This window comes from Drosophila ficusphila, unplaced genomic scaffold, assembly GCF_018152265.1.
Source record: "Drosophila ficusphila isolate 14025-0441.05 unplaced genomic scaffold, ASM1815226v1 contig_791, whole genome shotgun sequence".
Classification (NCBI taxonomy): Eukaryota; Metazoa; Arthropoda; class Insecta; order Diptera; family Drosophilidae; genus Drosophila; species Drosophila ficusphila.
Genome location: NW_025064737.1, coordinates 26,564,988 through 26,582,613, shown reverse-complemented (window position 1 = coordinate 26,582,613; position 17,626 = coordinate 26,564,988). Strand labels below are relative to the sequence as shown.

Here is a 17,626-nt window from a genome sequence, read left to right as displayed (position 1 = left end):
TTTGAATCCCCCTTTACTATATATTTTAACTAACAAATATTATTCTCACCACAGCTGCCTGAGTCCACGCTCCGCTTACTTCTATGAATTTCCACCGACAGCTGGTAAGTTGAAAACCCAGAGAACAGAAGTCCTTAGCCTTGCAGAGTATTATGAAAAGGTGTCCAAGGAAGCTTTATAAAACTCGCTTATTTATTTAGTTTAAAAAGCTATTCTGAACTCTAAGGCTTCAACGCTCTGCAAGGCCAGGGAAATGCGAAAAAAAGGGAATATGTAAATCAGCCGCCGACTTGAATTCCCTTTACTAATTCAATTTCTCTCCCTCCCTTTTTTCTCGGCTTTTCCCCCGCGAATTTCAGAGGGTCGCGAGACAAAGAAACGCACCACGCTGGCCCGACTGCTGAAAGGCTTGAAGACTGTCAATCGACGGGATCGGAACAATCAGCAAAATGGCGCCCAGGCCAGGGTAAGTAAAGTGCTCCCTCAATACTCTTTGCAGAGGATTTTCCGCCTTTTCCCACTCCCTTCTCCCTTCTTCAACCGAAACTCATTTTCGCGCTTCGTTTTATGACCGCAAGCAAATTGTTTGTCCTGTCCCGCAAGTTTTGTCCCCAGCCTTTCATTTGAATCAACTGCTGCGGTAATTCTTTCAATTTATTTGCTCGCATTTCGTTTGGTTTCCCCTGGATCTCCTCCCATCCTCTTTCCCTGGAAGGGAGTGCCTTTTTCTAGGCTGCCATTTTATGACTTTCTGCGTCTTGACTTGAATATTCCGCAGTGCTCTGTGTAGTATACTTAATCTTGGCCCTGGGGACATGTAAATTTTTATGCGCACCGAGCAGCTTCTTCTACTCGCCTTGCCAGCTGAAAAGGTTAAAAATGTTTTGCTAGCGGCCATGTCTACATTGCCACTTCTCGTCCTTGTCCTCGTCCTGGCTGCAACTTCCTTCCGCTGCCGCTCGCCTTTTGCCCCCGCAGAAGTTGTTGTACACTCGCTTTATCTGCGCCGCTCACAAAGGATTCATTCAGCGCCTTTGATTAGAGCAACCTTTGGGGAGCGGCATCGGGATCACGAGCCAGAGCCAGAACTGGAGCCATAGCAGCTGGAGCGGCGGAGCCACTATCCTTGAGCCGAGGCTGGCAATGAAACTGCGGCCAGGAGCAGAGATAACGCGGCACAGGACGGCGACGCTGCTCATAAATAAGCAAGGACATGCATAAATTTTTCACAAGCAGCACAGAAAGGAATAAATAAGGGAAGGGGCAGAGCGAAAAAAAAAATATAAATAATAAACTGGCGGAGGTGGGGAGGTGGATGGGGGAAGCAAGGAAGACACCCTGCAGGACTTGGTTCAGATAAGCGCAGGAAATGACTAAGGATGTGTGCCTAAGTAGCGGCATCCCGCTCGGCAGCCGTGGCAGCCTTTCAAGGCGTAATTAAACAGCACTCACCTGCTCTGTTCGGCGGTCGTCCTCCCACCTGATTTGCTATTTATGATAAGAAAACAAACGCATTAAACAGCGACCCGAGCAGAAGGGTCCAATGGCGACCCTAGCCTGACCCTTGACTCGTTATTAATTAAAAATTAAAGCCCCGCTGAAAGGTGTGAAATACAAAATGGCGTTCTAATGGCGATAAAGCACGGTGCTCGCTGGCCCCCTTTCAAGGAGTCCTTGATTTACGAGCATCCTTTCCCCACTTCCCACCACTCAGCTAACCTTTGTGCATACCCGAGAAAGTTAATAAGCCCGGCGATTGAAGGCTCGCCCTGGAAATGAATTTAAAACTTTGCCCTAAATTGATTCTTTCGCACTCTTGCAGGCGGCCAACGATCGTCTGCGGCACTTTCAAATGATAAACGGCGGCGCCGGCGGACAGCAGCACAGTTTCGAGGAGACAATCCACAGGGTGAGTACAATAAATAGGTGCAATCAGCGATAACTGGAATGGATGTGCATTGAAGGAACATTTTTGAATGAAAAACCCATTTGGGGAGAGATTTTTCTTGATTTAAGAAATCTTTAAAGCAAAAGTATCAAACAGTTTAAATTAAAGCAACAGTTTCTGAATTTTTAAATAGCAAATATGTATCATGAAAATCAACAAATCCTTATCATGAAATCTCTTTCTTCCTGCTCAAGAACTATATTTCTTCAGCTCGTTTAAATATGCGTGTTTTGCGGGGATGTTTGGATGGTTAGAATAAAATAGTCGCATAAATATTTATGCAGCAAATTTAACAAGCTGATGTTGCTGCTGTGCTGCCCGCTTGGTGTTGCAACAGCTGCGGCTGCCAGCGAAACTGCGCTGCAACAAAAAAATTTGCACAAACTGAGGCAGCAACAACAGGGCCAAACTTTCGCACACCACCCTCCTTTGACTGCATTTGCAATGCAATTTCAACACGAAAGCTGCGGCTGTTGCTTTTGAGCACGTTTACCTGTAATGGCATGCCACCAGCAACAACAATTGCAACCAAAAAGGGCCCGGGGGAAGCGGAGGAGGAAAAGGAAGTGGAAGTGGAAGAGGAAGTGGCAGCGTGTGGATGCATGCAACATTTAAAAGTTCATTGCCGTCAACATTCATTATTAATGACAGCGCGCACGGCGCCAAACTAAAAACAAGCAGCAAAATGCAATCAACGCGACAGCAGCAGCAACAGCAACAACAGCAGCAACAGCAGCAGTAACACCTGCAACAGCAACACCTGGAGCAACAGAAACTGCAACAATTGTTAGCAAATGCATAATGCATAGCCAAACATCCCCAATGCAGACTAGATGCCCGTTTTCATTTGCCGCCCGAAAAAGTATACTTTAAATATTCGTTAGCCGAGAAATTAGTTGCCGCATTCATAAATAAACAAAGTCACTCAGCAAACGACAAGAGCTAACAGCCCATTTTCCAATTTCAGCTGAAAGTACAGGAGGCCATGAGGAAAAAGGAAAAATTTCAGCGTGAGCACGAAGAGGTAAGTGACTTCAGCCCGACCCCAAAATATCCAAATATCCTGTGACCACAAGGCAAAGATTTATGCCTTCAAGATGTCTATTCCAAAATTTATAAATGCGAATGGCAAACATTTGCAGTGGCCAGGGATAAATCAAGCATATTTGTTCTGGGCACTTTTCACAAATTAAATAAACATAAAGCAGAAAGCGGAGTTTGAGTGTGTGGGCTTCACTATTAATTTCACAGATTCCTCAGCCTTATATTTGCATGCATTAAATACACAAACAGAAGAAACAGTTGCAATTGCACAGGCCAAAAGGTTTTGCTTGTGTCTTACTGCCCTCGAGCTTACAGTGCGTTTCGTGGTTGCAAAACAGCTTTGTAGATTTATGGGTAAACTTTAGTGATTTTAATATTTAGTAGTGAAGGGGAACGGATCTTCCTTGTCCCAATTAAGTTTTGTTGACTAGCGTTGAAAACTTGATAAAATGTGTGCTCATAAATCCTAATGAAGAAAAGCACAAAGGATAATAAAATGTACGTGCAACTCATGGCCCCCATAAACTTTATTCTTTTTGCAGTTATGGGAAATCCATTCATAAAATTTCGCCTAATTGTGAAACGTACGAGTATGTTGGCAACTTATAGTTGCGGCACGCACTGTTTGCACTGGTATTTGTTTTGGAATATATAAATGCTACGACTTCTACATGCACAAGCCAATTAAAAAAGCTATTAAAAATATTTGATATAAAAACAGCAATTATTCCAAGGCATAAAGGCCTGAAGACCCGGCCAAAAGCTCGAGCTGCCAAATAAATGTATGCGAGTGTGGTTGTGAGTGGCGAGCAAACATGCAAAACAGACGCAGACAAAATGTCGAGCACACATACACACACACACACACAGACACACCAGTGCACTGGCACCCCAAATCGAGGCAACAAAAACAATGAAGTGCAACGTGGCGAATGATAAACTTTGGTCTGTCGTAAAAAAAAGTTACTTTCCACACTTGAAAGCGCCGTCCGAACGAGGGACCCATGATAAAAGCGAACGGGCGTGTCGTCGAAAGAGGGTAACTTATTTATTTATTTGCCGGGAGAATTAAATGCGAGTGCCGAGCAAAATATTTCATGTTGATTGCTTGATGCTTCAGCCCGATTGAATTAGGCCAAGCCTCGGGAAGAGCCGAGATTTTCCAGGGGCTTAAAAGCCAAATCGATTTCGAGAATCTTTTCACCCACAACACTCCACATCTTCCATCAACTTGGCAGCAGCAGGCGCAGTTAATTATGCCAGTTATCAGGCTCAATGATGGATGCACAGCATACTGATGCGAACTTATACACGCATCACTCTGATATACACATGCACTGAGAAAAAAAAATGTTAATAGAATTTAAACTACTTAAGATCCTTTCTATACTAAAGAGTTTCTTAAAAGAATGGTTTTAGGGAAGCTATAATTATAATTCCTTATTATTCTCAGCTATTTAGATTTCTGTTAAGATGCGATGGATTCGGACAGTTTAGATAACTTTGATAGTAAATATTTACAGAAAGCACTTGACATCTGGACAGTGATATGCTTATCAGATGTTTCTCCATGTGTACCCACACAAATTGCGTTGCTGCACGACAATTTGTCGACTGTTTGCCCGTCCAGGAAAATGTGTGCTCCTAAGCAAGGGCAATAATTTTTGTGCATAAATGAAAAGCACACAAGAGGTGGGGTAAGGATACACACGAACTCTCCGAAGGGGAGTGGAGAGGGGGGTCGCATTGTTATTGTTGTTAGTGCTGATGCTACTGCTGCTTAACTTGTGCAAACAACATTCTGTTTGTCTAATTGTAATTGCTGTTTTTGCAGCCCCCTCATGGCAAGAAGGCTGCTGTTCGGGCCTTGTTTTCCATTTGGCCAGAAAAGCTAGAATGGAGAAGAAACCCTTGTTGTGTGTGAGTGTGTGTGTTAGTGTAGCACCGAGCAGCATGAAATATTTATGATGGGTGTGGGGCTAGAAACTCTCTTTTTTTCTTGGCTCTTTGCATTTGGCCAGGCAATTAAGCAGGCGGCTCCCCAGACCTCAGATGTGATTAGAATTGTAAGAAAGTGCTGTGTGTCTTCTTGGCCACGTAAATTTCAATTTGGTAACGAAGGCATCCGGGTCCGACCGATTGTGTGGGAGTAGAGCATATAACACCCGATCCCCCACCGCCATTTGAATTCATTTTTAATGGGGCTGGCCAAAAAAGCTTTTAGCTAATTTTTCAGCGCCCCGCTTTTATTGCCAACTGTGTCTCTATTTCTATTTCTATTTCGGTGGCTGTTGCTGTTCGCTGTTGGTGTTCGCTGGTTCGCTGGTGGCCCTGGCACGCTTTTTTGCCATCCAGCAGCAGAGCATTTTCATATATGATGCTCTCGGAATTAGTATGCAGCGCACACTGAATGCCATTATGCTGCAGGACACTCAGGACATGCCGTGCCCAAAAACAGAAAAATAGGAACAAGTAGCACATTCTAGTAGTTGTTCGTTCGTTCGTTCGTTCTGCTTGCGCTGGGAAAATTGTTTTAGTTTTCAAATGGAATTTTGTAATTTTAACGCCTTTGCTCGACACTGAGACTGAAACTGAGAATGAGAATGAGACCCCGACTGAGACTGAGAAAGACTGACTTGGCTAATAAGATGCCAGCTGGAGAGAAGCATGTAGAAGGAGTCGAAAGTTGACAACGCTTCGTCCTTTCATTTCGCACAGCAGTCACGTTTGGCATGCAGACAAAGTGCTGCCCAAATACGAGCAAACATGCATACGAATACGAATTCGAGGAACCCCGACGGCGACTTTAATGTGGACAACTTTTATCTAGTTATATCCTGGCAGGGGTTGCCAAAAGTTGATTCCGTTTTGGCCCACTGCTGATTGTCCTTGATTGAAAGCAGTCTATACTCCGCTTCGGTCAGGGAAAGTTTCAACTAATATATGTACATTATGGAGAAAAGTGCCCGCAACAAACTAGGCTAAAACCACTTGAAATTATTTCTCATGCAACTTCGTTCCACGTTCCACAGATCCTGCGTGACATTCGACAAGGACTGCTGCAAATGAGTCGCGGAGAAGGACGCATGGGTGAGTAGAAAAAAAAGAGCTAATGTCGGATAAAGGAAAACTAGTGGAAAAGAGGAAAATCTAGGCGAGTGCCCCGAAAAGTATGCAGCCGGAATTTTACACTTGAAGTGCTTCTGTTGCAAGTTGCAAGTTGCAACTGCCGCTGCTGCTGCCGCTGCCGCTGCTGCTGCAACAAGGGCAAAAGGGGCGTGGCAGGTCCGCCCGTCTGGCGAGCGTCACATGCATAAGCGAGCATAAAATCTTATGTCCGTTTCCGGACCACAATCCGAACATAAGCCCCGGACTACGGACTCTGGACCACGGCCTCCAGACTCCGGGCTCCAGACTCCGGACTCTGGACTACGGACTACGGACTCCGGAGTCCGGAGCAACTTGCACTGCTCGCATGTGGCAAATGGCATTGCAAGTTTTGTGTGCAACGTGGCGTATAATAATATTGTGTTGCAGCCGTTCTGCTGGCTCTGCACATTTTTGGGGCGCTCGCAAAAAGTTTCCAAAGTTCCCCCATCTCATTCTTGTGGCTTCTAAACCCGCTTTATTATCCTTGCAGACGATACGTACATGTACGACGAGGCGCTGCGGACGGGCGGCGGCATGGGGATCGCCGGCCTGGGCATGCCCATCGGAGTGGGCGGCGGGGGCGGAGGAGCGGCCCATTACGCGGTGAGTGCGCTGCACCATCAAGGTCACTGGTACGACGAGCCGCCCTACGAGAGCGATCCCGACGACTTTCTCATGGGCGGGCTCAACTGCGGACCAGCCGCCACAATTCAGGTGAGTGTCTATCAACTAATTTATCATAAAAATACTTTGGATCTGATAAATACTAGGAAAGCAGTTTACCTAAATGATAAATTAGATTATATTCAATTATTTGTGTAGTTTATAGTTTGAATTTTCTTAGACACAATTTACTGAAATTTAAGATACATTTGGTAACCCCTTTTCTGATTCTCTTGTCATATTTCTAAAAAAAATGGCAGCAGCAACATTGTCGCAGTTGCAATCACATTTGAAATTCATGCGCCGCATCCTGTGACGCCGTTAATCCTGGTTACTGGTTACTGGGCGGATGACTCCTTCGAGCCGAGGGCCCAACCCCCTCCAATACCCGTTTCCATACCAATTCCAGCTGCAGCCCGCTTTGATTTCTCTGCGGAATTCGCCAGCCACAAAAGTTGTGAGGGAGTTCCGCTGCCATACAGTTTTCCTTTTTCTTTTTTTTTTTTTTTGCCCGTTTGGCTGGGTTCTCCTCAGCGATTTTCGCTTTGTGGCTTTCTTCTATTTGCTTTATTAAATTATACGCTGAATATATTTTTGTGCTGGCGCATTGATTTCTACCCACTTCGATTTGTATGTCCATGTCCTTTGGCATTTCGTCGTTCCTTTGCTGTGTGCATAACTCCAGGACAAACTGCGACTCCAACTCGAACTCACTTTATTTTTATTGACAGTCAAAAAGTGCATAATTCTTGTTGACTCGCTCGACTTTGACTCTCTGGGTCTGATTGTCGATTGATCCGGGGGTCCGGGGAGTGATGGAAAACTCCGGGAAAGACGTCGCCGTCTTGAGACTTTTCCTTTTGCATAATTTTCTTTGCCCCCCGGATTCCTTTTCCTTTTCTGTTTTTTTTTTGTTCCTTTGCCTGCCTCCCCGGGAGTTGCGCTTTTGTCGGAACGCATTAGGCAAGTTATCGGGGGAATTTGTTTTCTTAGTCAATTGAAATCACTCAGCGCTGAAGCGTTCGAGTCGGCCCAACTCTCTGTGGCCTTTTGTCCGGGCCTCTTTCGGCTTCTGGCCGCTTTGATGTGGCCACGAAATTTGTTTAAAATTGAAATGAAACTTTTGCGGTTCCCGAAAAAGGTTAAGAGCGCTGCTGCGGCTGCTTAACGGACCGTTGTGGCCGGAGATAATGCATTGAAATTGAATTGTTCGTCCGGCCTTTGATCAGAAACCGGACCCGCAAACGTTTCACATAACATGCTGTTCTGTGTGTCAAGCCAATTCCAGCCACCTCCACTTTGCATGCCAAAAATACTGTGGATTAAACCAACCCGAAAGGCGAATCAACCTCTGGCACTCCCGCCGATACGCTCGCTCCAAAAAATCTGATTCAGATTGGAGGTTTTTCCATGCTCCCTGCGCGCCCAAAACTTTGCTGCATTGCCTAAATTAAAAACGAGAAAACTTTGCAATTTGCGATGCCAAACAAACATACGCAACAACAAAAAAAAAGTGGAGAGGAAAGAAAACCAAATTTGTGTTCACTAAATTTAAAATTCCAAGCCGAAACCGGCAGCCACATCAAATCAGTGCAACAACAACTACAACAGCAACAACAACAAGCCAGCCGCAACAACAAATGAACTCGCTCCTCTCTCACGGCCTCATAAAGTTTTATAACTTTGTTAATTTTTCATAATTTTGTTGCTCTGCAGCGGCCAACAAATTCTACTTGAATGCTAATCCCCATGTTGTGCGCACTCCAAATCCCTCTCCTTTTTACGGATAAATGCACTGAAACAATAGCCATAAAATACACAGTGATTTGTTTAAATAATAGAAATAGTTTTATAGAAACAATTTATACTGTTAACAATATTTTTACAAAGATTCTAGTTTAAGTTTATCTGCACTTTATTTTAAATTATGTATCCTTATGTTATCCCCTGCAATCTTAGATGCAAATTTCTTATTACGAATATATATTTTGTTTCTCGATTTTAGATGGCGCCTTTCCCCCAGTGTATGTATGCCCCTCACTCACCACTTTCTTCTCCGCTTTTTTTCCAGGGTGGCCGTGTGCGCTTCTCGAACAACCGCGAGAGCACGGGCGTAATTTCATTAAGATCCGCCGGAGATATTTCGCTGCCGCAACGCGGACCGCCCCGCCGAGGTCTTATCGTGCCGCAGCAGCCGCCAAATCCGCCGACAATAATACCGTTAACGCACGCCAGGTGAGTTTGGGCCGCCGGGCAGAAGGTGGGCAGGTGGGCAAGTGGGCGGGGCAAGGGTAAGGGGCAAGGGCCGGATTCGTTGATTGCCATTATTATTTGCAGTCGAGTTTATGGCCAGAGGGCCCGCACGAAGGTGGCGCATTAATAAATAAAACGAAGCCCTCGGAGTGGGCAGTTATGATATGGCAAACACAATTGCCGCTGAACCCTTTTCCGCACTTCAAAGGCAGCGGGAGCGGAGGCGGCGGGGGCGGGATCATTGAACCATAAACTGGGCCACAAAATCGGGCCCAGTGTGGCGTGAAAAGGCCAGGCTCTTGGACCAGCAGCAAACACTAATAGCTGACCAGGGCGAAAGCAATCAAACAGCTCAAGTCTGGCATCTCGAATTTATTTGTCAATCGGAAAAGGTGCACCCTCGAAGCCAAGCCGAGAGCCCAGACAGATAGAAAAAGTGCCAGAAAAGGGTAGACTTCACTTCATTAGTGCGGTTATCAACGGTCTGCAGCCGGCCGATTGAACGAATGAATGAATGAATGGGTGCCTGAATGAGGGAATTAGTGAGTGACTGAGTGACTGAGCGACTGAGCGACTGAGCGACTGGGAGAATGACAAACGTCGATGGGGTTTGACTGGCAGACGGACGGCACACATATCGAAACGCATCGGAGCGAAAGTCATCAATTTCATATTGTTACGCATGCCACACTCTCGATATATGTATATGTACTGCTGGATCCTGGATCCTGGATTCTGAATCCCTTTCGGAGGAGCAGCAGAGGAGAGAGGGGAGCTGAGCATCCGAAAGCAATAAGAGCAAGACAGCGACAGGCCGGGACACTTGAATGAAATGGCATTATTGCTACTTCAACGCCAATCCATCCACAAGTCAGAGCGCCAGCTCCTCAATCAGCCAGCTAGGTAGACAGCAGCCAGAGGGGGAGCAACCTGGGAGAAGCGGGAGGAAAAATCCAGGAGGACAGACGGGAAAGCGGGAAGGCGAGAGCCTGCGTTTTCCACACGTACGCATACAAAAGGACTTGCTGAAATAACTTATACGCCTCGTGCGCCGCTGGGGCCACAAACGAGCCAAACGAAAAGAAAACTTTTTCTTCTCACGAACAGCGAGGGAAACGAAAGCGCCGGAGAATGGGAAAACGAAGGTGGAAAACAAACAGCAAAGGCAACCAAAAGTGAAAATCTCAACAGTGTCGGAGCGAAATGGCAAAGGAAAATCTGCCGAGCCAAAAAAAAAAAAAAAAGAATAAGAAAAAGATATCAAGTATTTATTTATATGACCTTTGTTTGCCACTCGACCTCGGGTCGTGTATATCTCAACCTCTCGGCCCGACACCTTCTTCCCCTTCCCCTCGGTTATTGTTTGCCATCAAAATGTTTGCCGTTTTCGATTTTAAAGTTGTTTTTGGCCATTGTACGGGGCAATTTTCAGACCAGGTTTTCCCATTGACGTGGCGTATCAGGAGGGATTTTCGTATATAAATATAGAAAGTGAGATTTGAAATGGATATCATTTGAAGGGGATTCAATTTGTGTTAAAAAGGAGAACATTAAAGAAGGGAAAGATTGTCATAGTACTATTAAACTTAATTACATTTCAAGTCTGTTTCTGGACAAACTATAGTTGAAAACACTTCTCTGAAGAAACAAATACATACTTTGCATTTGGCAGCAAACAATAAGCAAAGCTTAAATTGAATTATTCCCTTGCTAACTTTATAATTTCTTTACAGATCTCACGATCGCGAAAGCGGCGACTACGCGGGCTCCATCTCAGACCTCCAAAGCGTTACCTCCAGACTCAGTGCGGTGTCGGTAAGTACTACATTCCAACCGAATGGGGCTCATTTAACTTGCAGTTTTGGTCGCTCCTCCTAATGCCGATCCCACTCCACCGACGACTGCATCTGAATGCGTCTAAATTGATTAAGTGCTCTTTGTGACAAACAAACTTCGCATTTGGCCAATGTCGTCTGGTCGAAAATGGACGATAGCAGCAGAAGTGCACGTAGATAGGGGGAAATAAAAACGAGGAACGCACACAAACTTGAAAAGCTTTTTAGCCAAGTTTTGCCCGGCGCTCTCTGCTGCCGCTTTCCGTATTTTTTCCTTGTTTTCCCGGAGCCGGAGTTGGCACTTAAGCCAGCTAAACGTTGTCGGAATACGAACGGCAGTGCTATTGGCTCCGATTTGGGGGAGGGACGGCGACCATTTCATTTGCAAAGTTGACTTGTCCTAACTTGGCTAATATGGAAACGCACTCAATCCGCTTTTAACCCTTTCCCATTTCCTTTCTCTTCCCTCAGATCGGCACCAACAACTGCACGGCGCGCTACAGGACACTGAGCGGCGGAGTCGGGGAGTCGCCGTCGCTGTCGCCCAGTCCTTCCTCGGATTACGAGGACATCGGCGTGACCCGGGGTCACGGCTGCCTGCCACCCAGCCTGCTGGCCGCGAAGGCCAAAAAGAACGGACTGCCGCACGGCAAGGCGAACACCATTTGCCAGAAGGCCACGGTGCATCATGTAAGTTAATTAAACGCTAATGCCGCAGGAAAACATGCGGAGAAGTGCATCGGAAGGTGCGCTGGATGCAGGAGATGCAGCCAAGGGGGATTTTGTTGACACATTTCGTGGCCTGCGAAATGTAATTAGCCATCGGCGGTTCGCCTATGCAATTGGTGGCCCCATCATCCTCCTTTCCATGGCTCGGCAAAAGCCTCATAATGGGCCTCCTCGACATGCACTCTAAATGCAAATGCCAGTTTAATGAGTTTTTATGGCCGCTTGCACTGTTTTGTGGGGGTCGCAGTTGTGAAAGTGAAAGTTCATCTCGTCGAGGCCTGCCCAGAAAATATTAGCAAAGTTTTTGGTGTCTAGCATCACGAGCTATGTGTAAGCTTAAGGCTGAGCGAACCTAAACCTAAAATCCCACACAGAAAGAAATTTGCATTGTTTCATATTAACCGATAATTGATGTGTTTAATAATAGTCATTTAATTTTCAGAAAATTACATTCATAAATAGAAAACTTTATACAATTTATTAAATTAAAATCAGGAAATATTTATGTAATGCACTTAAGTTATTTTCTGTGCATAGAAAACCAAGTCTCCTACTTTCTTCTCCTCCCCTGCGTATTGGTATGTTCGTTTTAAACTTTTTAATGATTTAACTAACAAAACTTTCCTGCTGTTCTTGTTCTCGTTCTCGTTCTCGGGCTCGTTCTGTTCCTGGTGCTCCCCCTTCGACATGCAATTTATTGCACAACGCTGGCGACCAAACACACGGAAAAAACGGACAACTTTCACTCCGGCTGGGCTTGGGGATTGGATTGGCAGTCGGGCGAGATGCGTAGCTCGGCGAAGGAAATTGGCGCATTTAATGAGAATGGACGAAACTTTGTTGCCACAAAGGATACGTCGAGGGATTTCAGCAATTCCCAAGATAATACCGACCGTGGCAGCATGAGCGATCAGGCGTTTGCCTGTTCGGCCAGCTCCGTGGAAAGTTTGCCCAGCGCTTCCGGTTCGAGTAAGTATACTATACTCTATACTATATACGTGCAGGATAGGAACGGATACAATATATACGGATATGTACGGTTGTGGATCTCCGGGGCTGTGTATCTTTGTCTGAGCTGGCAATTTAGAGTTTTCGGGTTTGATTTTGTCTGCTGCTCTGCTGTTCTGCTGCTCCTGCAGCTCGAAGCCAAGCCATCTGCTCCTCCGCTCCCGATGGCCATGGAAAAATTCCCAGACTGCCTTGCTGGCTGGCTTGCATATTGGTCTATTAACAGTTGTAGTTCTTGTTGCGGTTTTTTGTTGCTCCTTCAAATTTTGCAAACTTAATGAATTTTTAATGCACTTGCTGCTGCTGCTGCTGATGCTGCTGCTGCCGGCTGATACAGCCTCTCGGGGCCAAAAAAGGGGCCAAGTGCCGATGGGCGGCGGCAGATTGCAATGTCTGGGGCGTGGTTAAATGAAGGGCAACCGCTTCCTTTTTAATGAACAAAACTTTTGGCCAAATAAAAGGCAACACCGGGGGAGAACCGAAGGAAGGAAGGAAGGGGGTGGGGCCTAACTGGTTGGGTGTGGGTGTGGGGTGGCAACTTTGAAAAGTGCAAGGAAAAATACTTTATTTTTCATGTGGCCAGGACACAAAGCAAGGATTAGTCGAATGCTTTGGCCAGAAACCCAAACAAAGGCAACGCAAAGAAAACAACAGCACGGAAAAATAGAGGAGAACTTCAAGTGCATATTTGAATATTTTCGGGCCAAGTGGGTGTAAGTGTGTGTTAGTGTGTGTCAGTGTGTGTGTGCGAAAATATTTGAAAAGTTTTTAATTAACCAAACGAATAAGTGTGAGCTCTTGCATGCATGGCTGGCTGTTTGTCCGTAGTAAATTCCTTGGGTCCTGCGGCTAATTGGCTGTGGGCGCATTAATTGGAAATTTGCCAGGACAAACTTTGGCCCAAAAAGCATGGGTAAATATTTATCAATCTCCCCTCTCTCCCCACCCGCAGGCACTCAGGCGCTAGTTCGTCCTGGCAGTCCGCACAGCTCCATTTCGGCCGAGGATCGCACCTCGATGGCCAGCTGCATCTGCAAGGCCAAGGCCCTCGTGGACAGCCTGCCCAATCCCTACGACAAGGAGGCCCTCAAATTCAAGGTGAGTGCTCCGAATGTTCATTTGTAGACAGTTCAAACTGGAATAGGAGTCTTGTAATTAAAAAATATAGGTACAATATCACCCTTTCTAAATCAAAAGCACTTCCTCGAGTTCATTTATTCCTTCTCAGAAGTTTACTGTTTCTTAACCTTTTAACAAGCCTTCCTAAGTTTATAAGGACTCCTCGAAGCATGCTAATCTAATAATTTGCTTTTCCCATCTGCAGAAGGGCGAGCTCATCGACGTGCTGTCTATGAACGCCTCGGGCATCTGGAAGGGCCGCTGCCACGGCCGCGTGGGCCACTTCAAGTTCATCAACGTGGAGGTGCTGCCGGAGCAGCGCATGAAGAACTCGAGCAGCAAGACCCTGGCCCCCGGCTCCCGGCTGGCTAATCCCGGCAACGGCAGCCACAACGGAGGACCCTGCTCCGTGGAGGACCTGCTGATCCGCATCGGCCTGAAGGAGTACACCTCCGTGTTCGTGCTCAACGGGTAAGTGGTGTAGATGAAACAAATTTACCAACAATATTTTTGTTGGATTGTTTCACCTATCGTTCCATTTGCAGCTACGAGGACCTGGAGCTGTTCAAGGAGCTGGAGCCCGCCGACCTGGACTACCTGGGCATCCTCAACCAGGAGCACCGCGCCAAGCTGCTGACGGCTGTGCAGCTGCTGCACGACATTGAATGTAAGTTCGCCGGCAAATCTCGTTTCTCATCCCAGATCTCGGGCTAATTTTATGCAATGATTTCACTCGAACTGAATGGAATTCCATGAAAAAGAGGCGAACGCGTTGAAGCAATTAATCTGGTTGATTTTGAATTATTTAAACTGATTCGCAGCACTTTTTAGATGCCGCAGATAACAGCTTCTTGTTAATTATAGGCTGGCAATAGCAATTTGTTATACGAGTTTATTAGAAAACAACATCAGCTCGCAAGCAAAGTCCACATCTGCGATTGAATTTTATTGAGCATTCATAAAGTGCGATACATTATAATTTTTATCGGCTTCTTCAATTCAGATAAGACTTGTGAAATAGTTTAAATTACCTTCTCTTGCGTTCGCCCTTTTGATTGAATCATTGCCGAAGTTAACCGCATATGTTGATAAAGCCCAACCTAACCCACTCTAAACCGTACTGAACACCACACCCACCAACCCAACCACCCACCCACCCACTCACACACCACGCATACTCACAGCTACAAATTTCGCCCGCACAGGCTCCGACGTGGACATAGCCGGATCCAGCTCCGAAAACGATGAGGCCCGCCTGAACAACATAAACATCAAGCACGGAGCCTCGCCCTTCGGACGGAGGCACTTCCCCCGCGACTCGGGATGCTACGAGGGATCCCCGCTGCCCAGCTCGCAGACGCCCACGCAGGCGGTGAACTCGACGGACGAGTCGAACAGCCTGGACGACGTGGTGACCAAGTGCTCCAGCGAGATCATGAAGCGCGTGGAGAGCGCCCGCCGCTGCAAGGACAACCCGTTCAAGGCCACCCTGCCCGGCGGCGGGCGGTTGGGCAAGAAGTCCTTTCTCGGCGGCAACGGCCTTATGGCGGACGATACGCTCACGCGTGGAGGGCTTAGCGAGAAGTCGAGCGATTCGGGGGTCAGCAGCAGTTCGCTATCGTCGGGTCCGCTGAAGAGCAGCACTTAACATTTGCCCACCATTCTGGCGCACGAGCTGCTGCTGGGCGTGGGCTCTGGAATGGGCGTGGGGATGGGTCTGGGTCTTGGCCTGGGCCATGGCCACGGCACCACCGGCACCCTGACGCCGCACGGCGTGGCCACCGCCACCTCGCCCACCGCCCACTCGGCGCCGCTGGGCAACATCTGCAACACGCTGCCGCACGCACCCAGCTCCTCCTCCGGCGGCGGCGGCGGACTGTCCGGCAACCTGCCGCTGAACCGGAACCTGGTGATGCTGCGCAACCACCTGCGCAAGAACACGGGCAGCAGCACCGCCGGAAACGGAGGATCAGGAGCCTCCGGCGTGGGAGTGCAGCTGCTGCAGGATCAGGACGACCGACTGGAGGATCAATAACCCATTTACTACATCAAGTTCTTAGTTTAGTCTCCCGTTGAGTTAAGTGTATTTCAATTGCTGTGATTCGATAGTGAAAACAAAAGGCCAACACGCGTCTTTCAGTTCAAATGTATAGTATGTATAGAGAGAGATAGACAGACAGTTAGGGAAAGAGAGCGGGATAGTGGGAAAAGTAGAGAGGGATGGACGTGTGGAAATTAAGATGGAAATGGGGAGCAGAGTTAGTCAGAGTCAGTCAATCCTTCCTCCGATAATGTTGGCATTTACATATGAGATATACAACACCTATATATAAATACAGACTTATTATATATTATACATACACATCTGCAGAAAAAGAGAAATTTTATATACTTAGTGACGTAACGAAAACGTTTCGACTATTCTCAGTTGGCCTCAAGCTATTGTATTGAACGAGACTCGTTTGATTTGCCATTTGTTTACTGTTTAATTGCCTTGTGTATGCATAATTCTCAACGTGATATTGTGAAAACGTCCAACTTGAATTGCATTTTACATAGATTCATTTCCAGCGTTTTAATAGCAGACACACATAGAAGTTGATTCCTATTTTAAGGCGCCAATTGGGGGTGCGAGCAATAGACCAATTCAATTTTAACAACAAAACGAAACAAATATTTATACACAAAACAAAATGAAGTGAAATGAACATAAGTAGAAGAACAGAACACCAACTGCCATTCGAAACTAATTTTAATTTGTTAAACTCGTATAAGGACAATGTAAAGGGAACGAAAGCATCCGTCAGAAACTTGTAAAAATAATGCCGAAAATTGCCAAATCGAGCAAAAAACAATGTACGCTAAGCAATATTTTCAAATCGTAGCGAGTCGTGTCCGGATCGTGTGTACATATAGAGGATTGCGATCCATTTAGGGTTTATTATGCCACTTATAGAAGATATCAAACGTATCCACTATGAGCGATTTAGCGATAATCAAAAGCAGACAATGAAATTAGTCAGGCAGCGCAAATGTTTTTAATCAGTTTCCATCAGTTAGTTAAATAAATGAGAAATATTTATCAAGGCACAAAACTACGAACAACATATTAAAATTTAAACTGATTAAAGTACATACACATAGCATAACCTAGCGTAGAGCATACGATTCTTACATAGCAATCGACTAAATGTAAATGAGTTTATTCGGAAAACGCTTTGACTTCTACTCAGAACGTAATTAAACCTGAACATATTTTGTGAACATAAGATATCGATATTCGTATTGTAACTCAATTAACTTTAATCGCAAGTAAATTAAATCAAATTTAAACGACAAACAAATCGCACGTGTTACAGCCAGACGAAGATAAGATTAGAGAGACGGATATATTGTGAGGGGAAGAGGAATACTGAATTATAGGCATTTTTTAAATAAAACTATCCAAATTACGTTTAAGTGTTTCAACTGTAAATTGTAACAAAGTCAGCAGAAGAATATTTATATATTTAGTGACGAAACGAGAAGCAAACAAACAACAAACGAACACAACCACACAGCATGTGCTAGCATTTTCTAATTATCACTGTAAAATGATGTAATTTAAAGAATGAATATATAAGCAATATTAAAGTTTAACCTTACAAGGAGCCACAAAATTGATCATTAAGTCAACACATTACAATTGCAAATTGCAAAACCAGTAAATTCCAATACACAAAGTAAAACGAGAGCGCAAACTAAAGTATTCAGAGTTCAGTAAATTTTAGAAGAAATTTTCAGAAAAACCAAAACGAAGTGGAGAACGATGATTCATGTTTATGCATAAATCAAAGCAAAATTCTTTAAATAAAAGTGAACATATCTAAAAAGTAAA

General features: G+C 45.5%; 2 protein-coding genes across 2 annotated transcripts in view; both read left to right on the top strand.

Moving 5' to 3' along the window:
• LOC108099255 overlaps positions 1 to 15,397 on the top strand; it is a 148,336-nt gene extending 132,939 nt beyond the window's left edge. The window contains exons 5-18 of the mRNA XM_017202631.2: positions 55 to 104; positions 360 to 466; positions 1,823 to 1,909; positions 2,916 to 2,972; positions 6,025 to 6,082; positions 6,633 to 6,856; positions 8,877 to 9,040; positions 10,792 to 10,873; positions 11,365 to 11,583; positions 12,399 to 12,591; positions 13,583 to 13,728; positions 13,955 to 14,220; positions 14,295 to 14,416; positions 14,955 to 15,397. Coding sequence (XP_017058120.1) covers positions 55 to 104; positions 360 to 466; positions 1,823 to 1,909; positions 2,916 to 2,972; positions 6,025 to 6,082; positions 6,633 to 6,856; positions 8,877 to 9,040; positions 10,792 to 10,873; positions 11,365 to 11,583; positions 12,399 to 12,591; positions 13,583 to 13,728; positions 13,955 to 14,220; positions 14,295 to 14,416; positions 14,955 to 15,397 — 2,218 coding nt within the window. The remainder of the gene's footprint in view (positions 1 to 54; positions 105 to 359; positions 467 to 1,822; positions 1,910 to 2,915; positions 2,973 to 6,024; positions 6,083 to 6,632; positions 6,857 to 8,876; positions 9,041 to 10,791; positions 10,874 to 11,364; positions 11,584 to 12,398; positions 12,592 to 13,582; positions 13,729 to 13,954; positions 14,221 to 14,294; positions 14,417 to 14,954) is intronic.
• A 51-nt stretch (positions 15,398 to 15,448) lies between these two features.
• Positions 15,449 to 17,626, top strand: LOC108099256. The gene has a single exon (XM_017202632.2). The coding sequence runs from the start codon at positions 15,449 to 15,451 to the stop codon at positions 15,782 to 15,784; it is 336 nt and encodes a 111-aa protein (XP_017058121.1). The 3' UTR covers positions 15,785 to 17,626.

Bases quoted from the DNA above. Each gene is read 5' to 3' on its own strand.
- LOC108099256 (XM_017202632.2), top strand. From the start codon at position 15,449: ATGGGCGTGGGGATGGGTCTGGGTCTTGGCCTGGGCCATGGCCACGGC.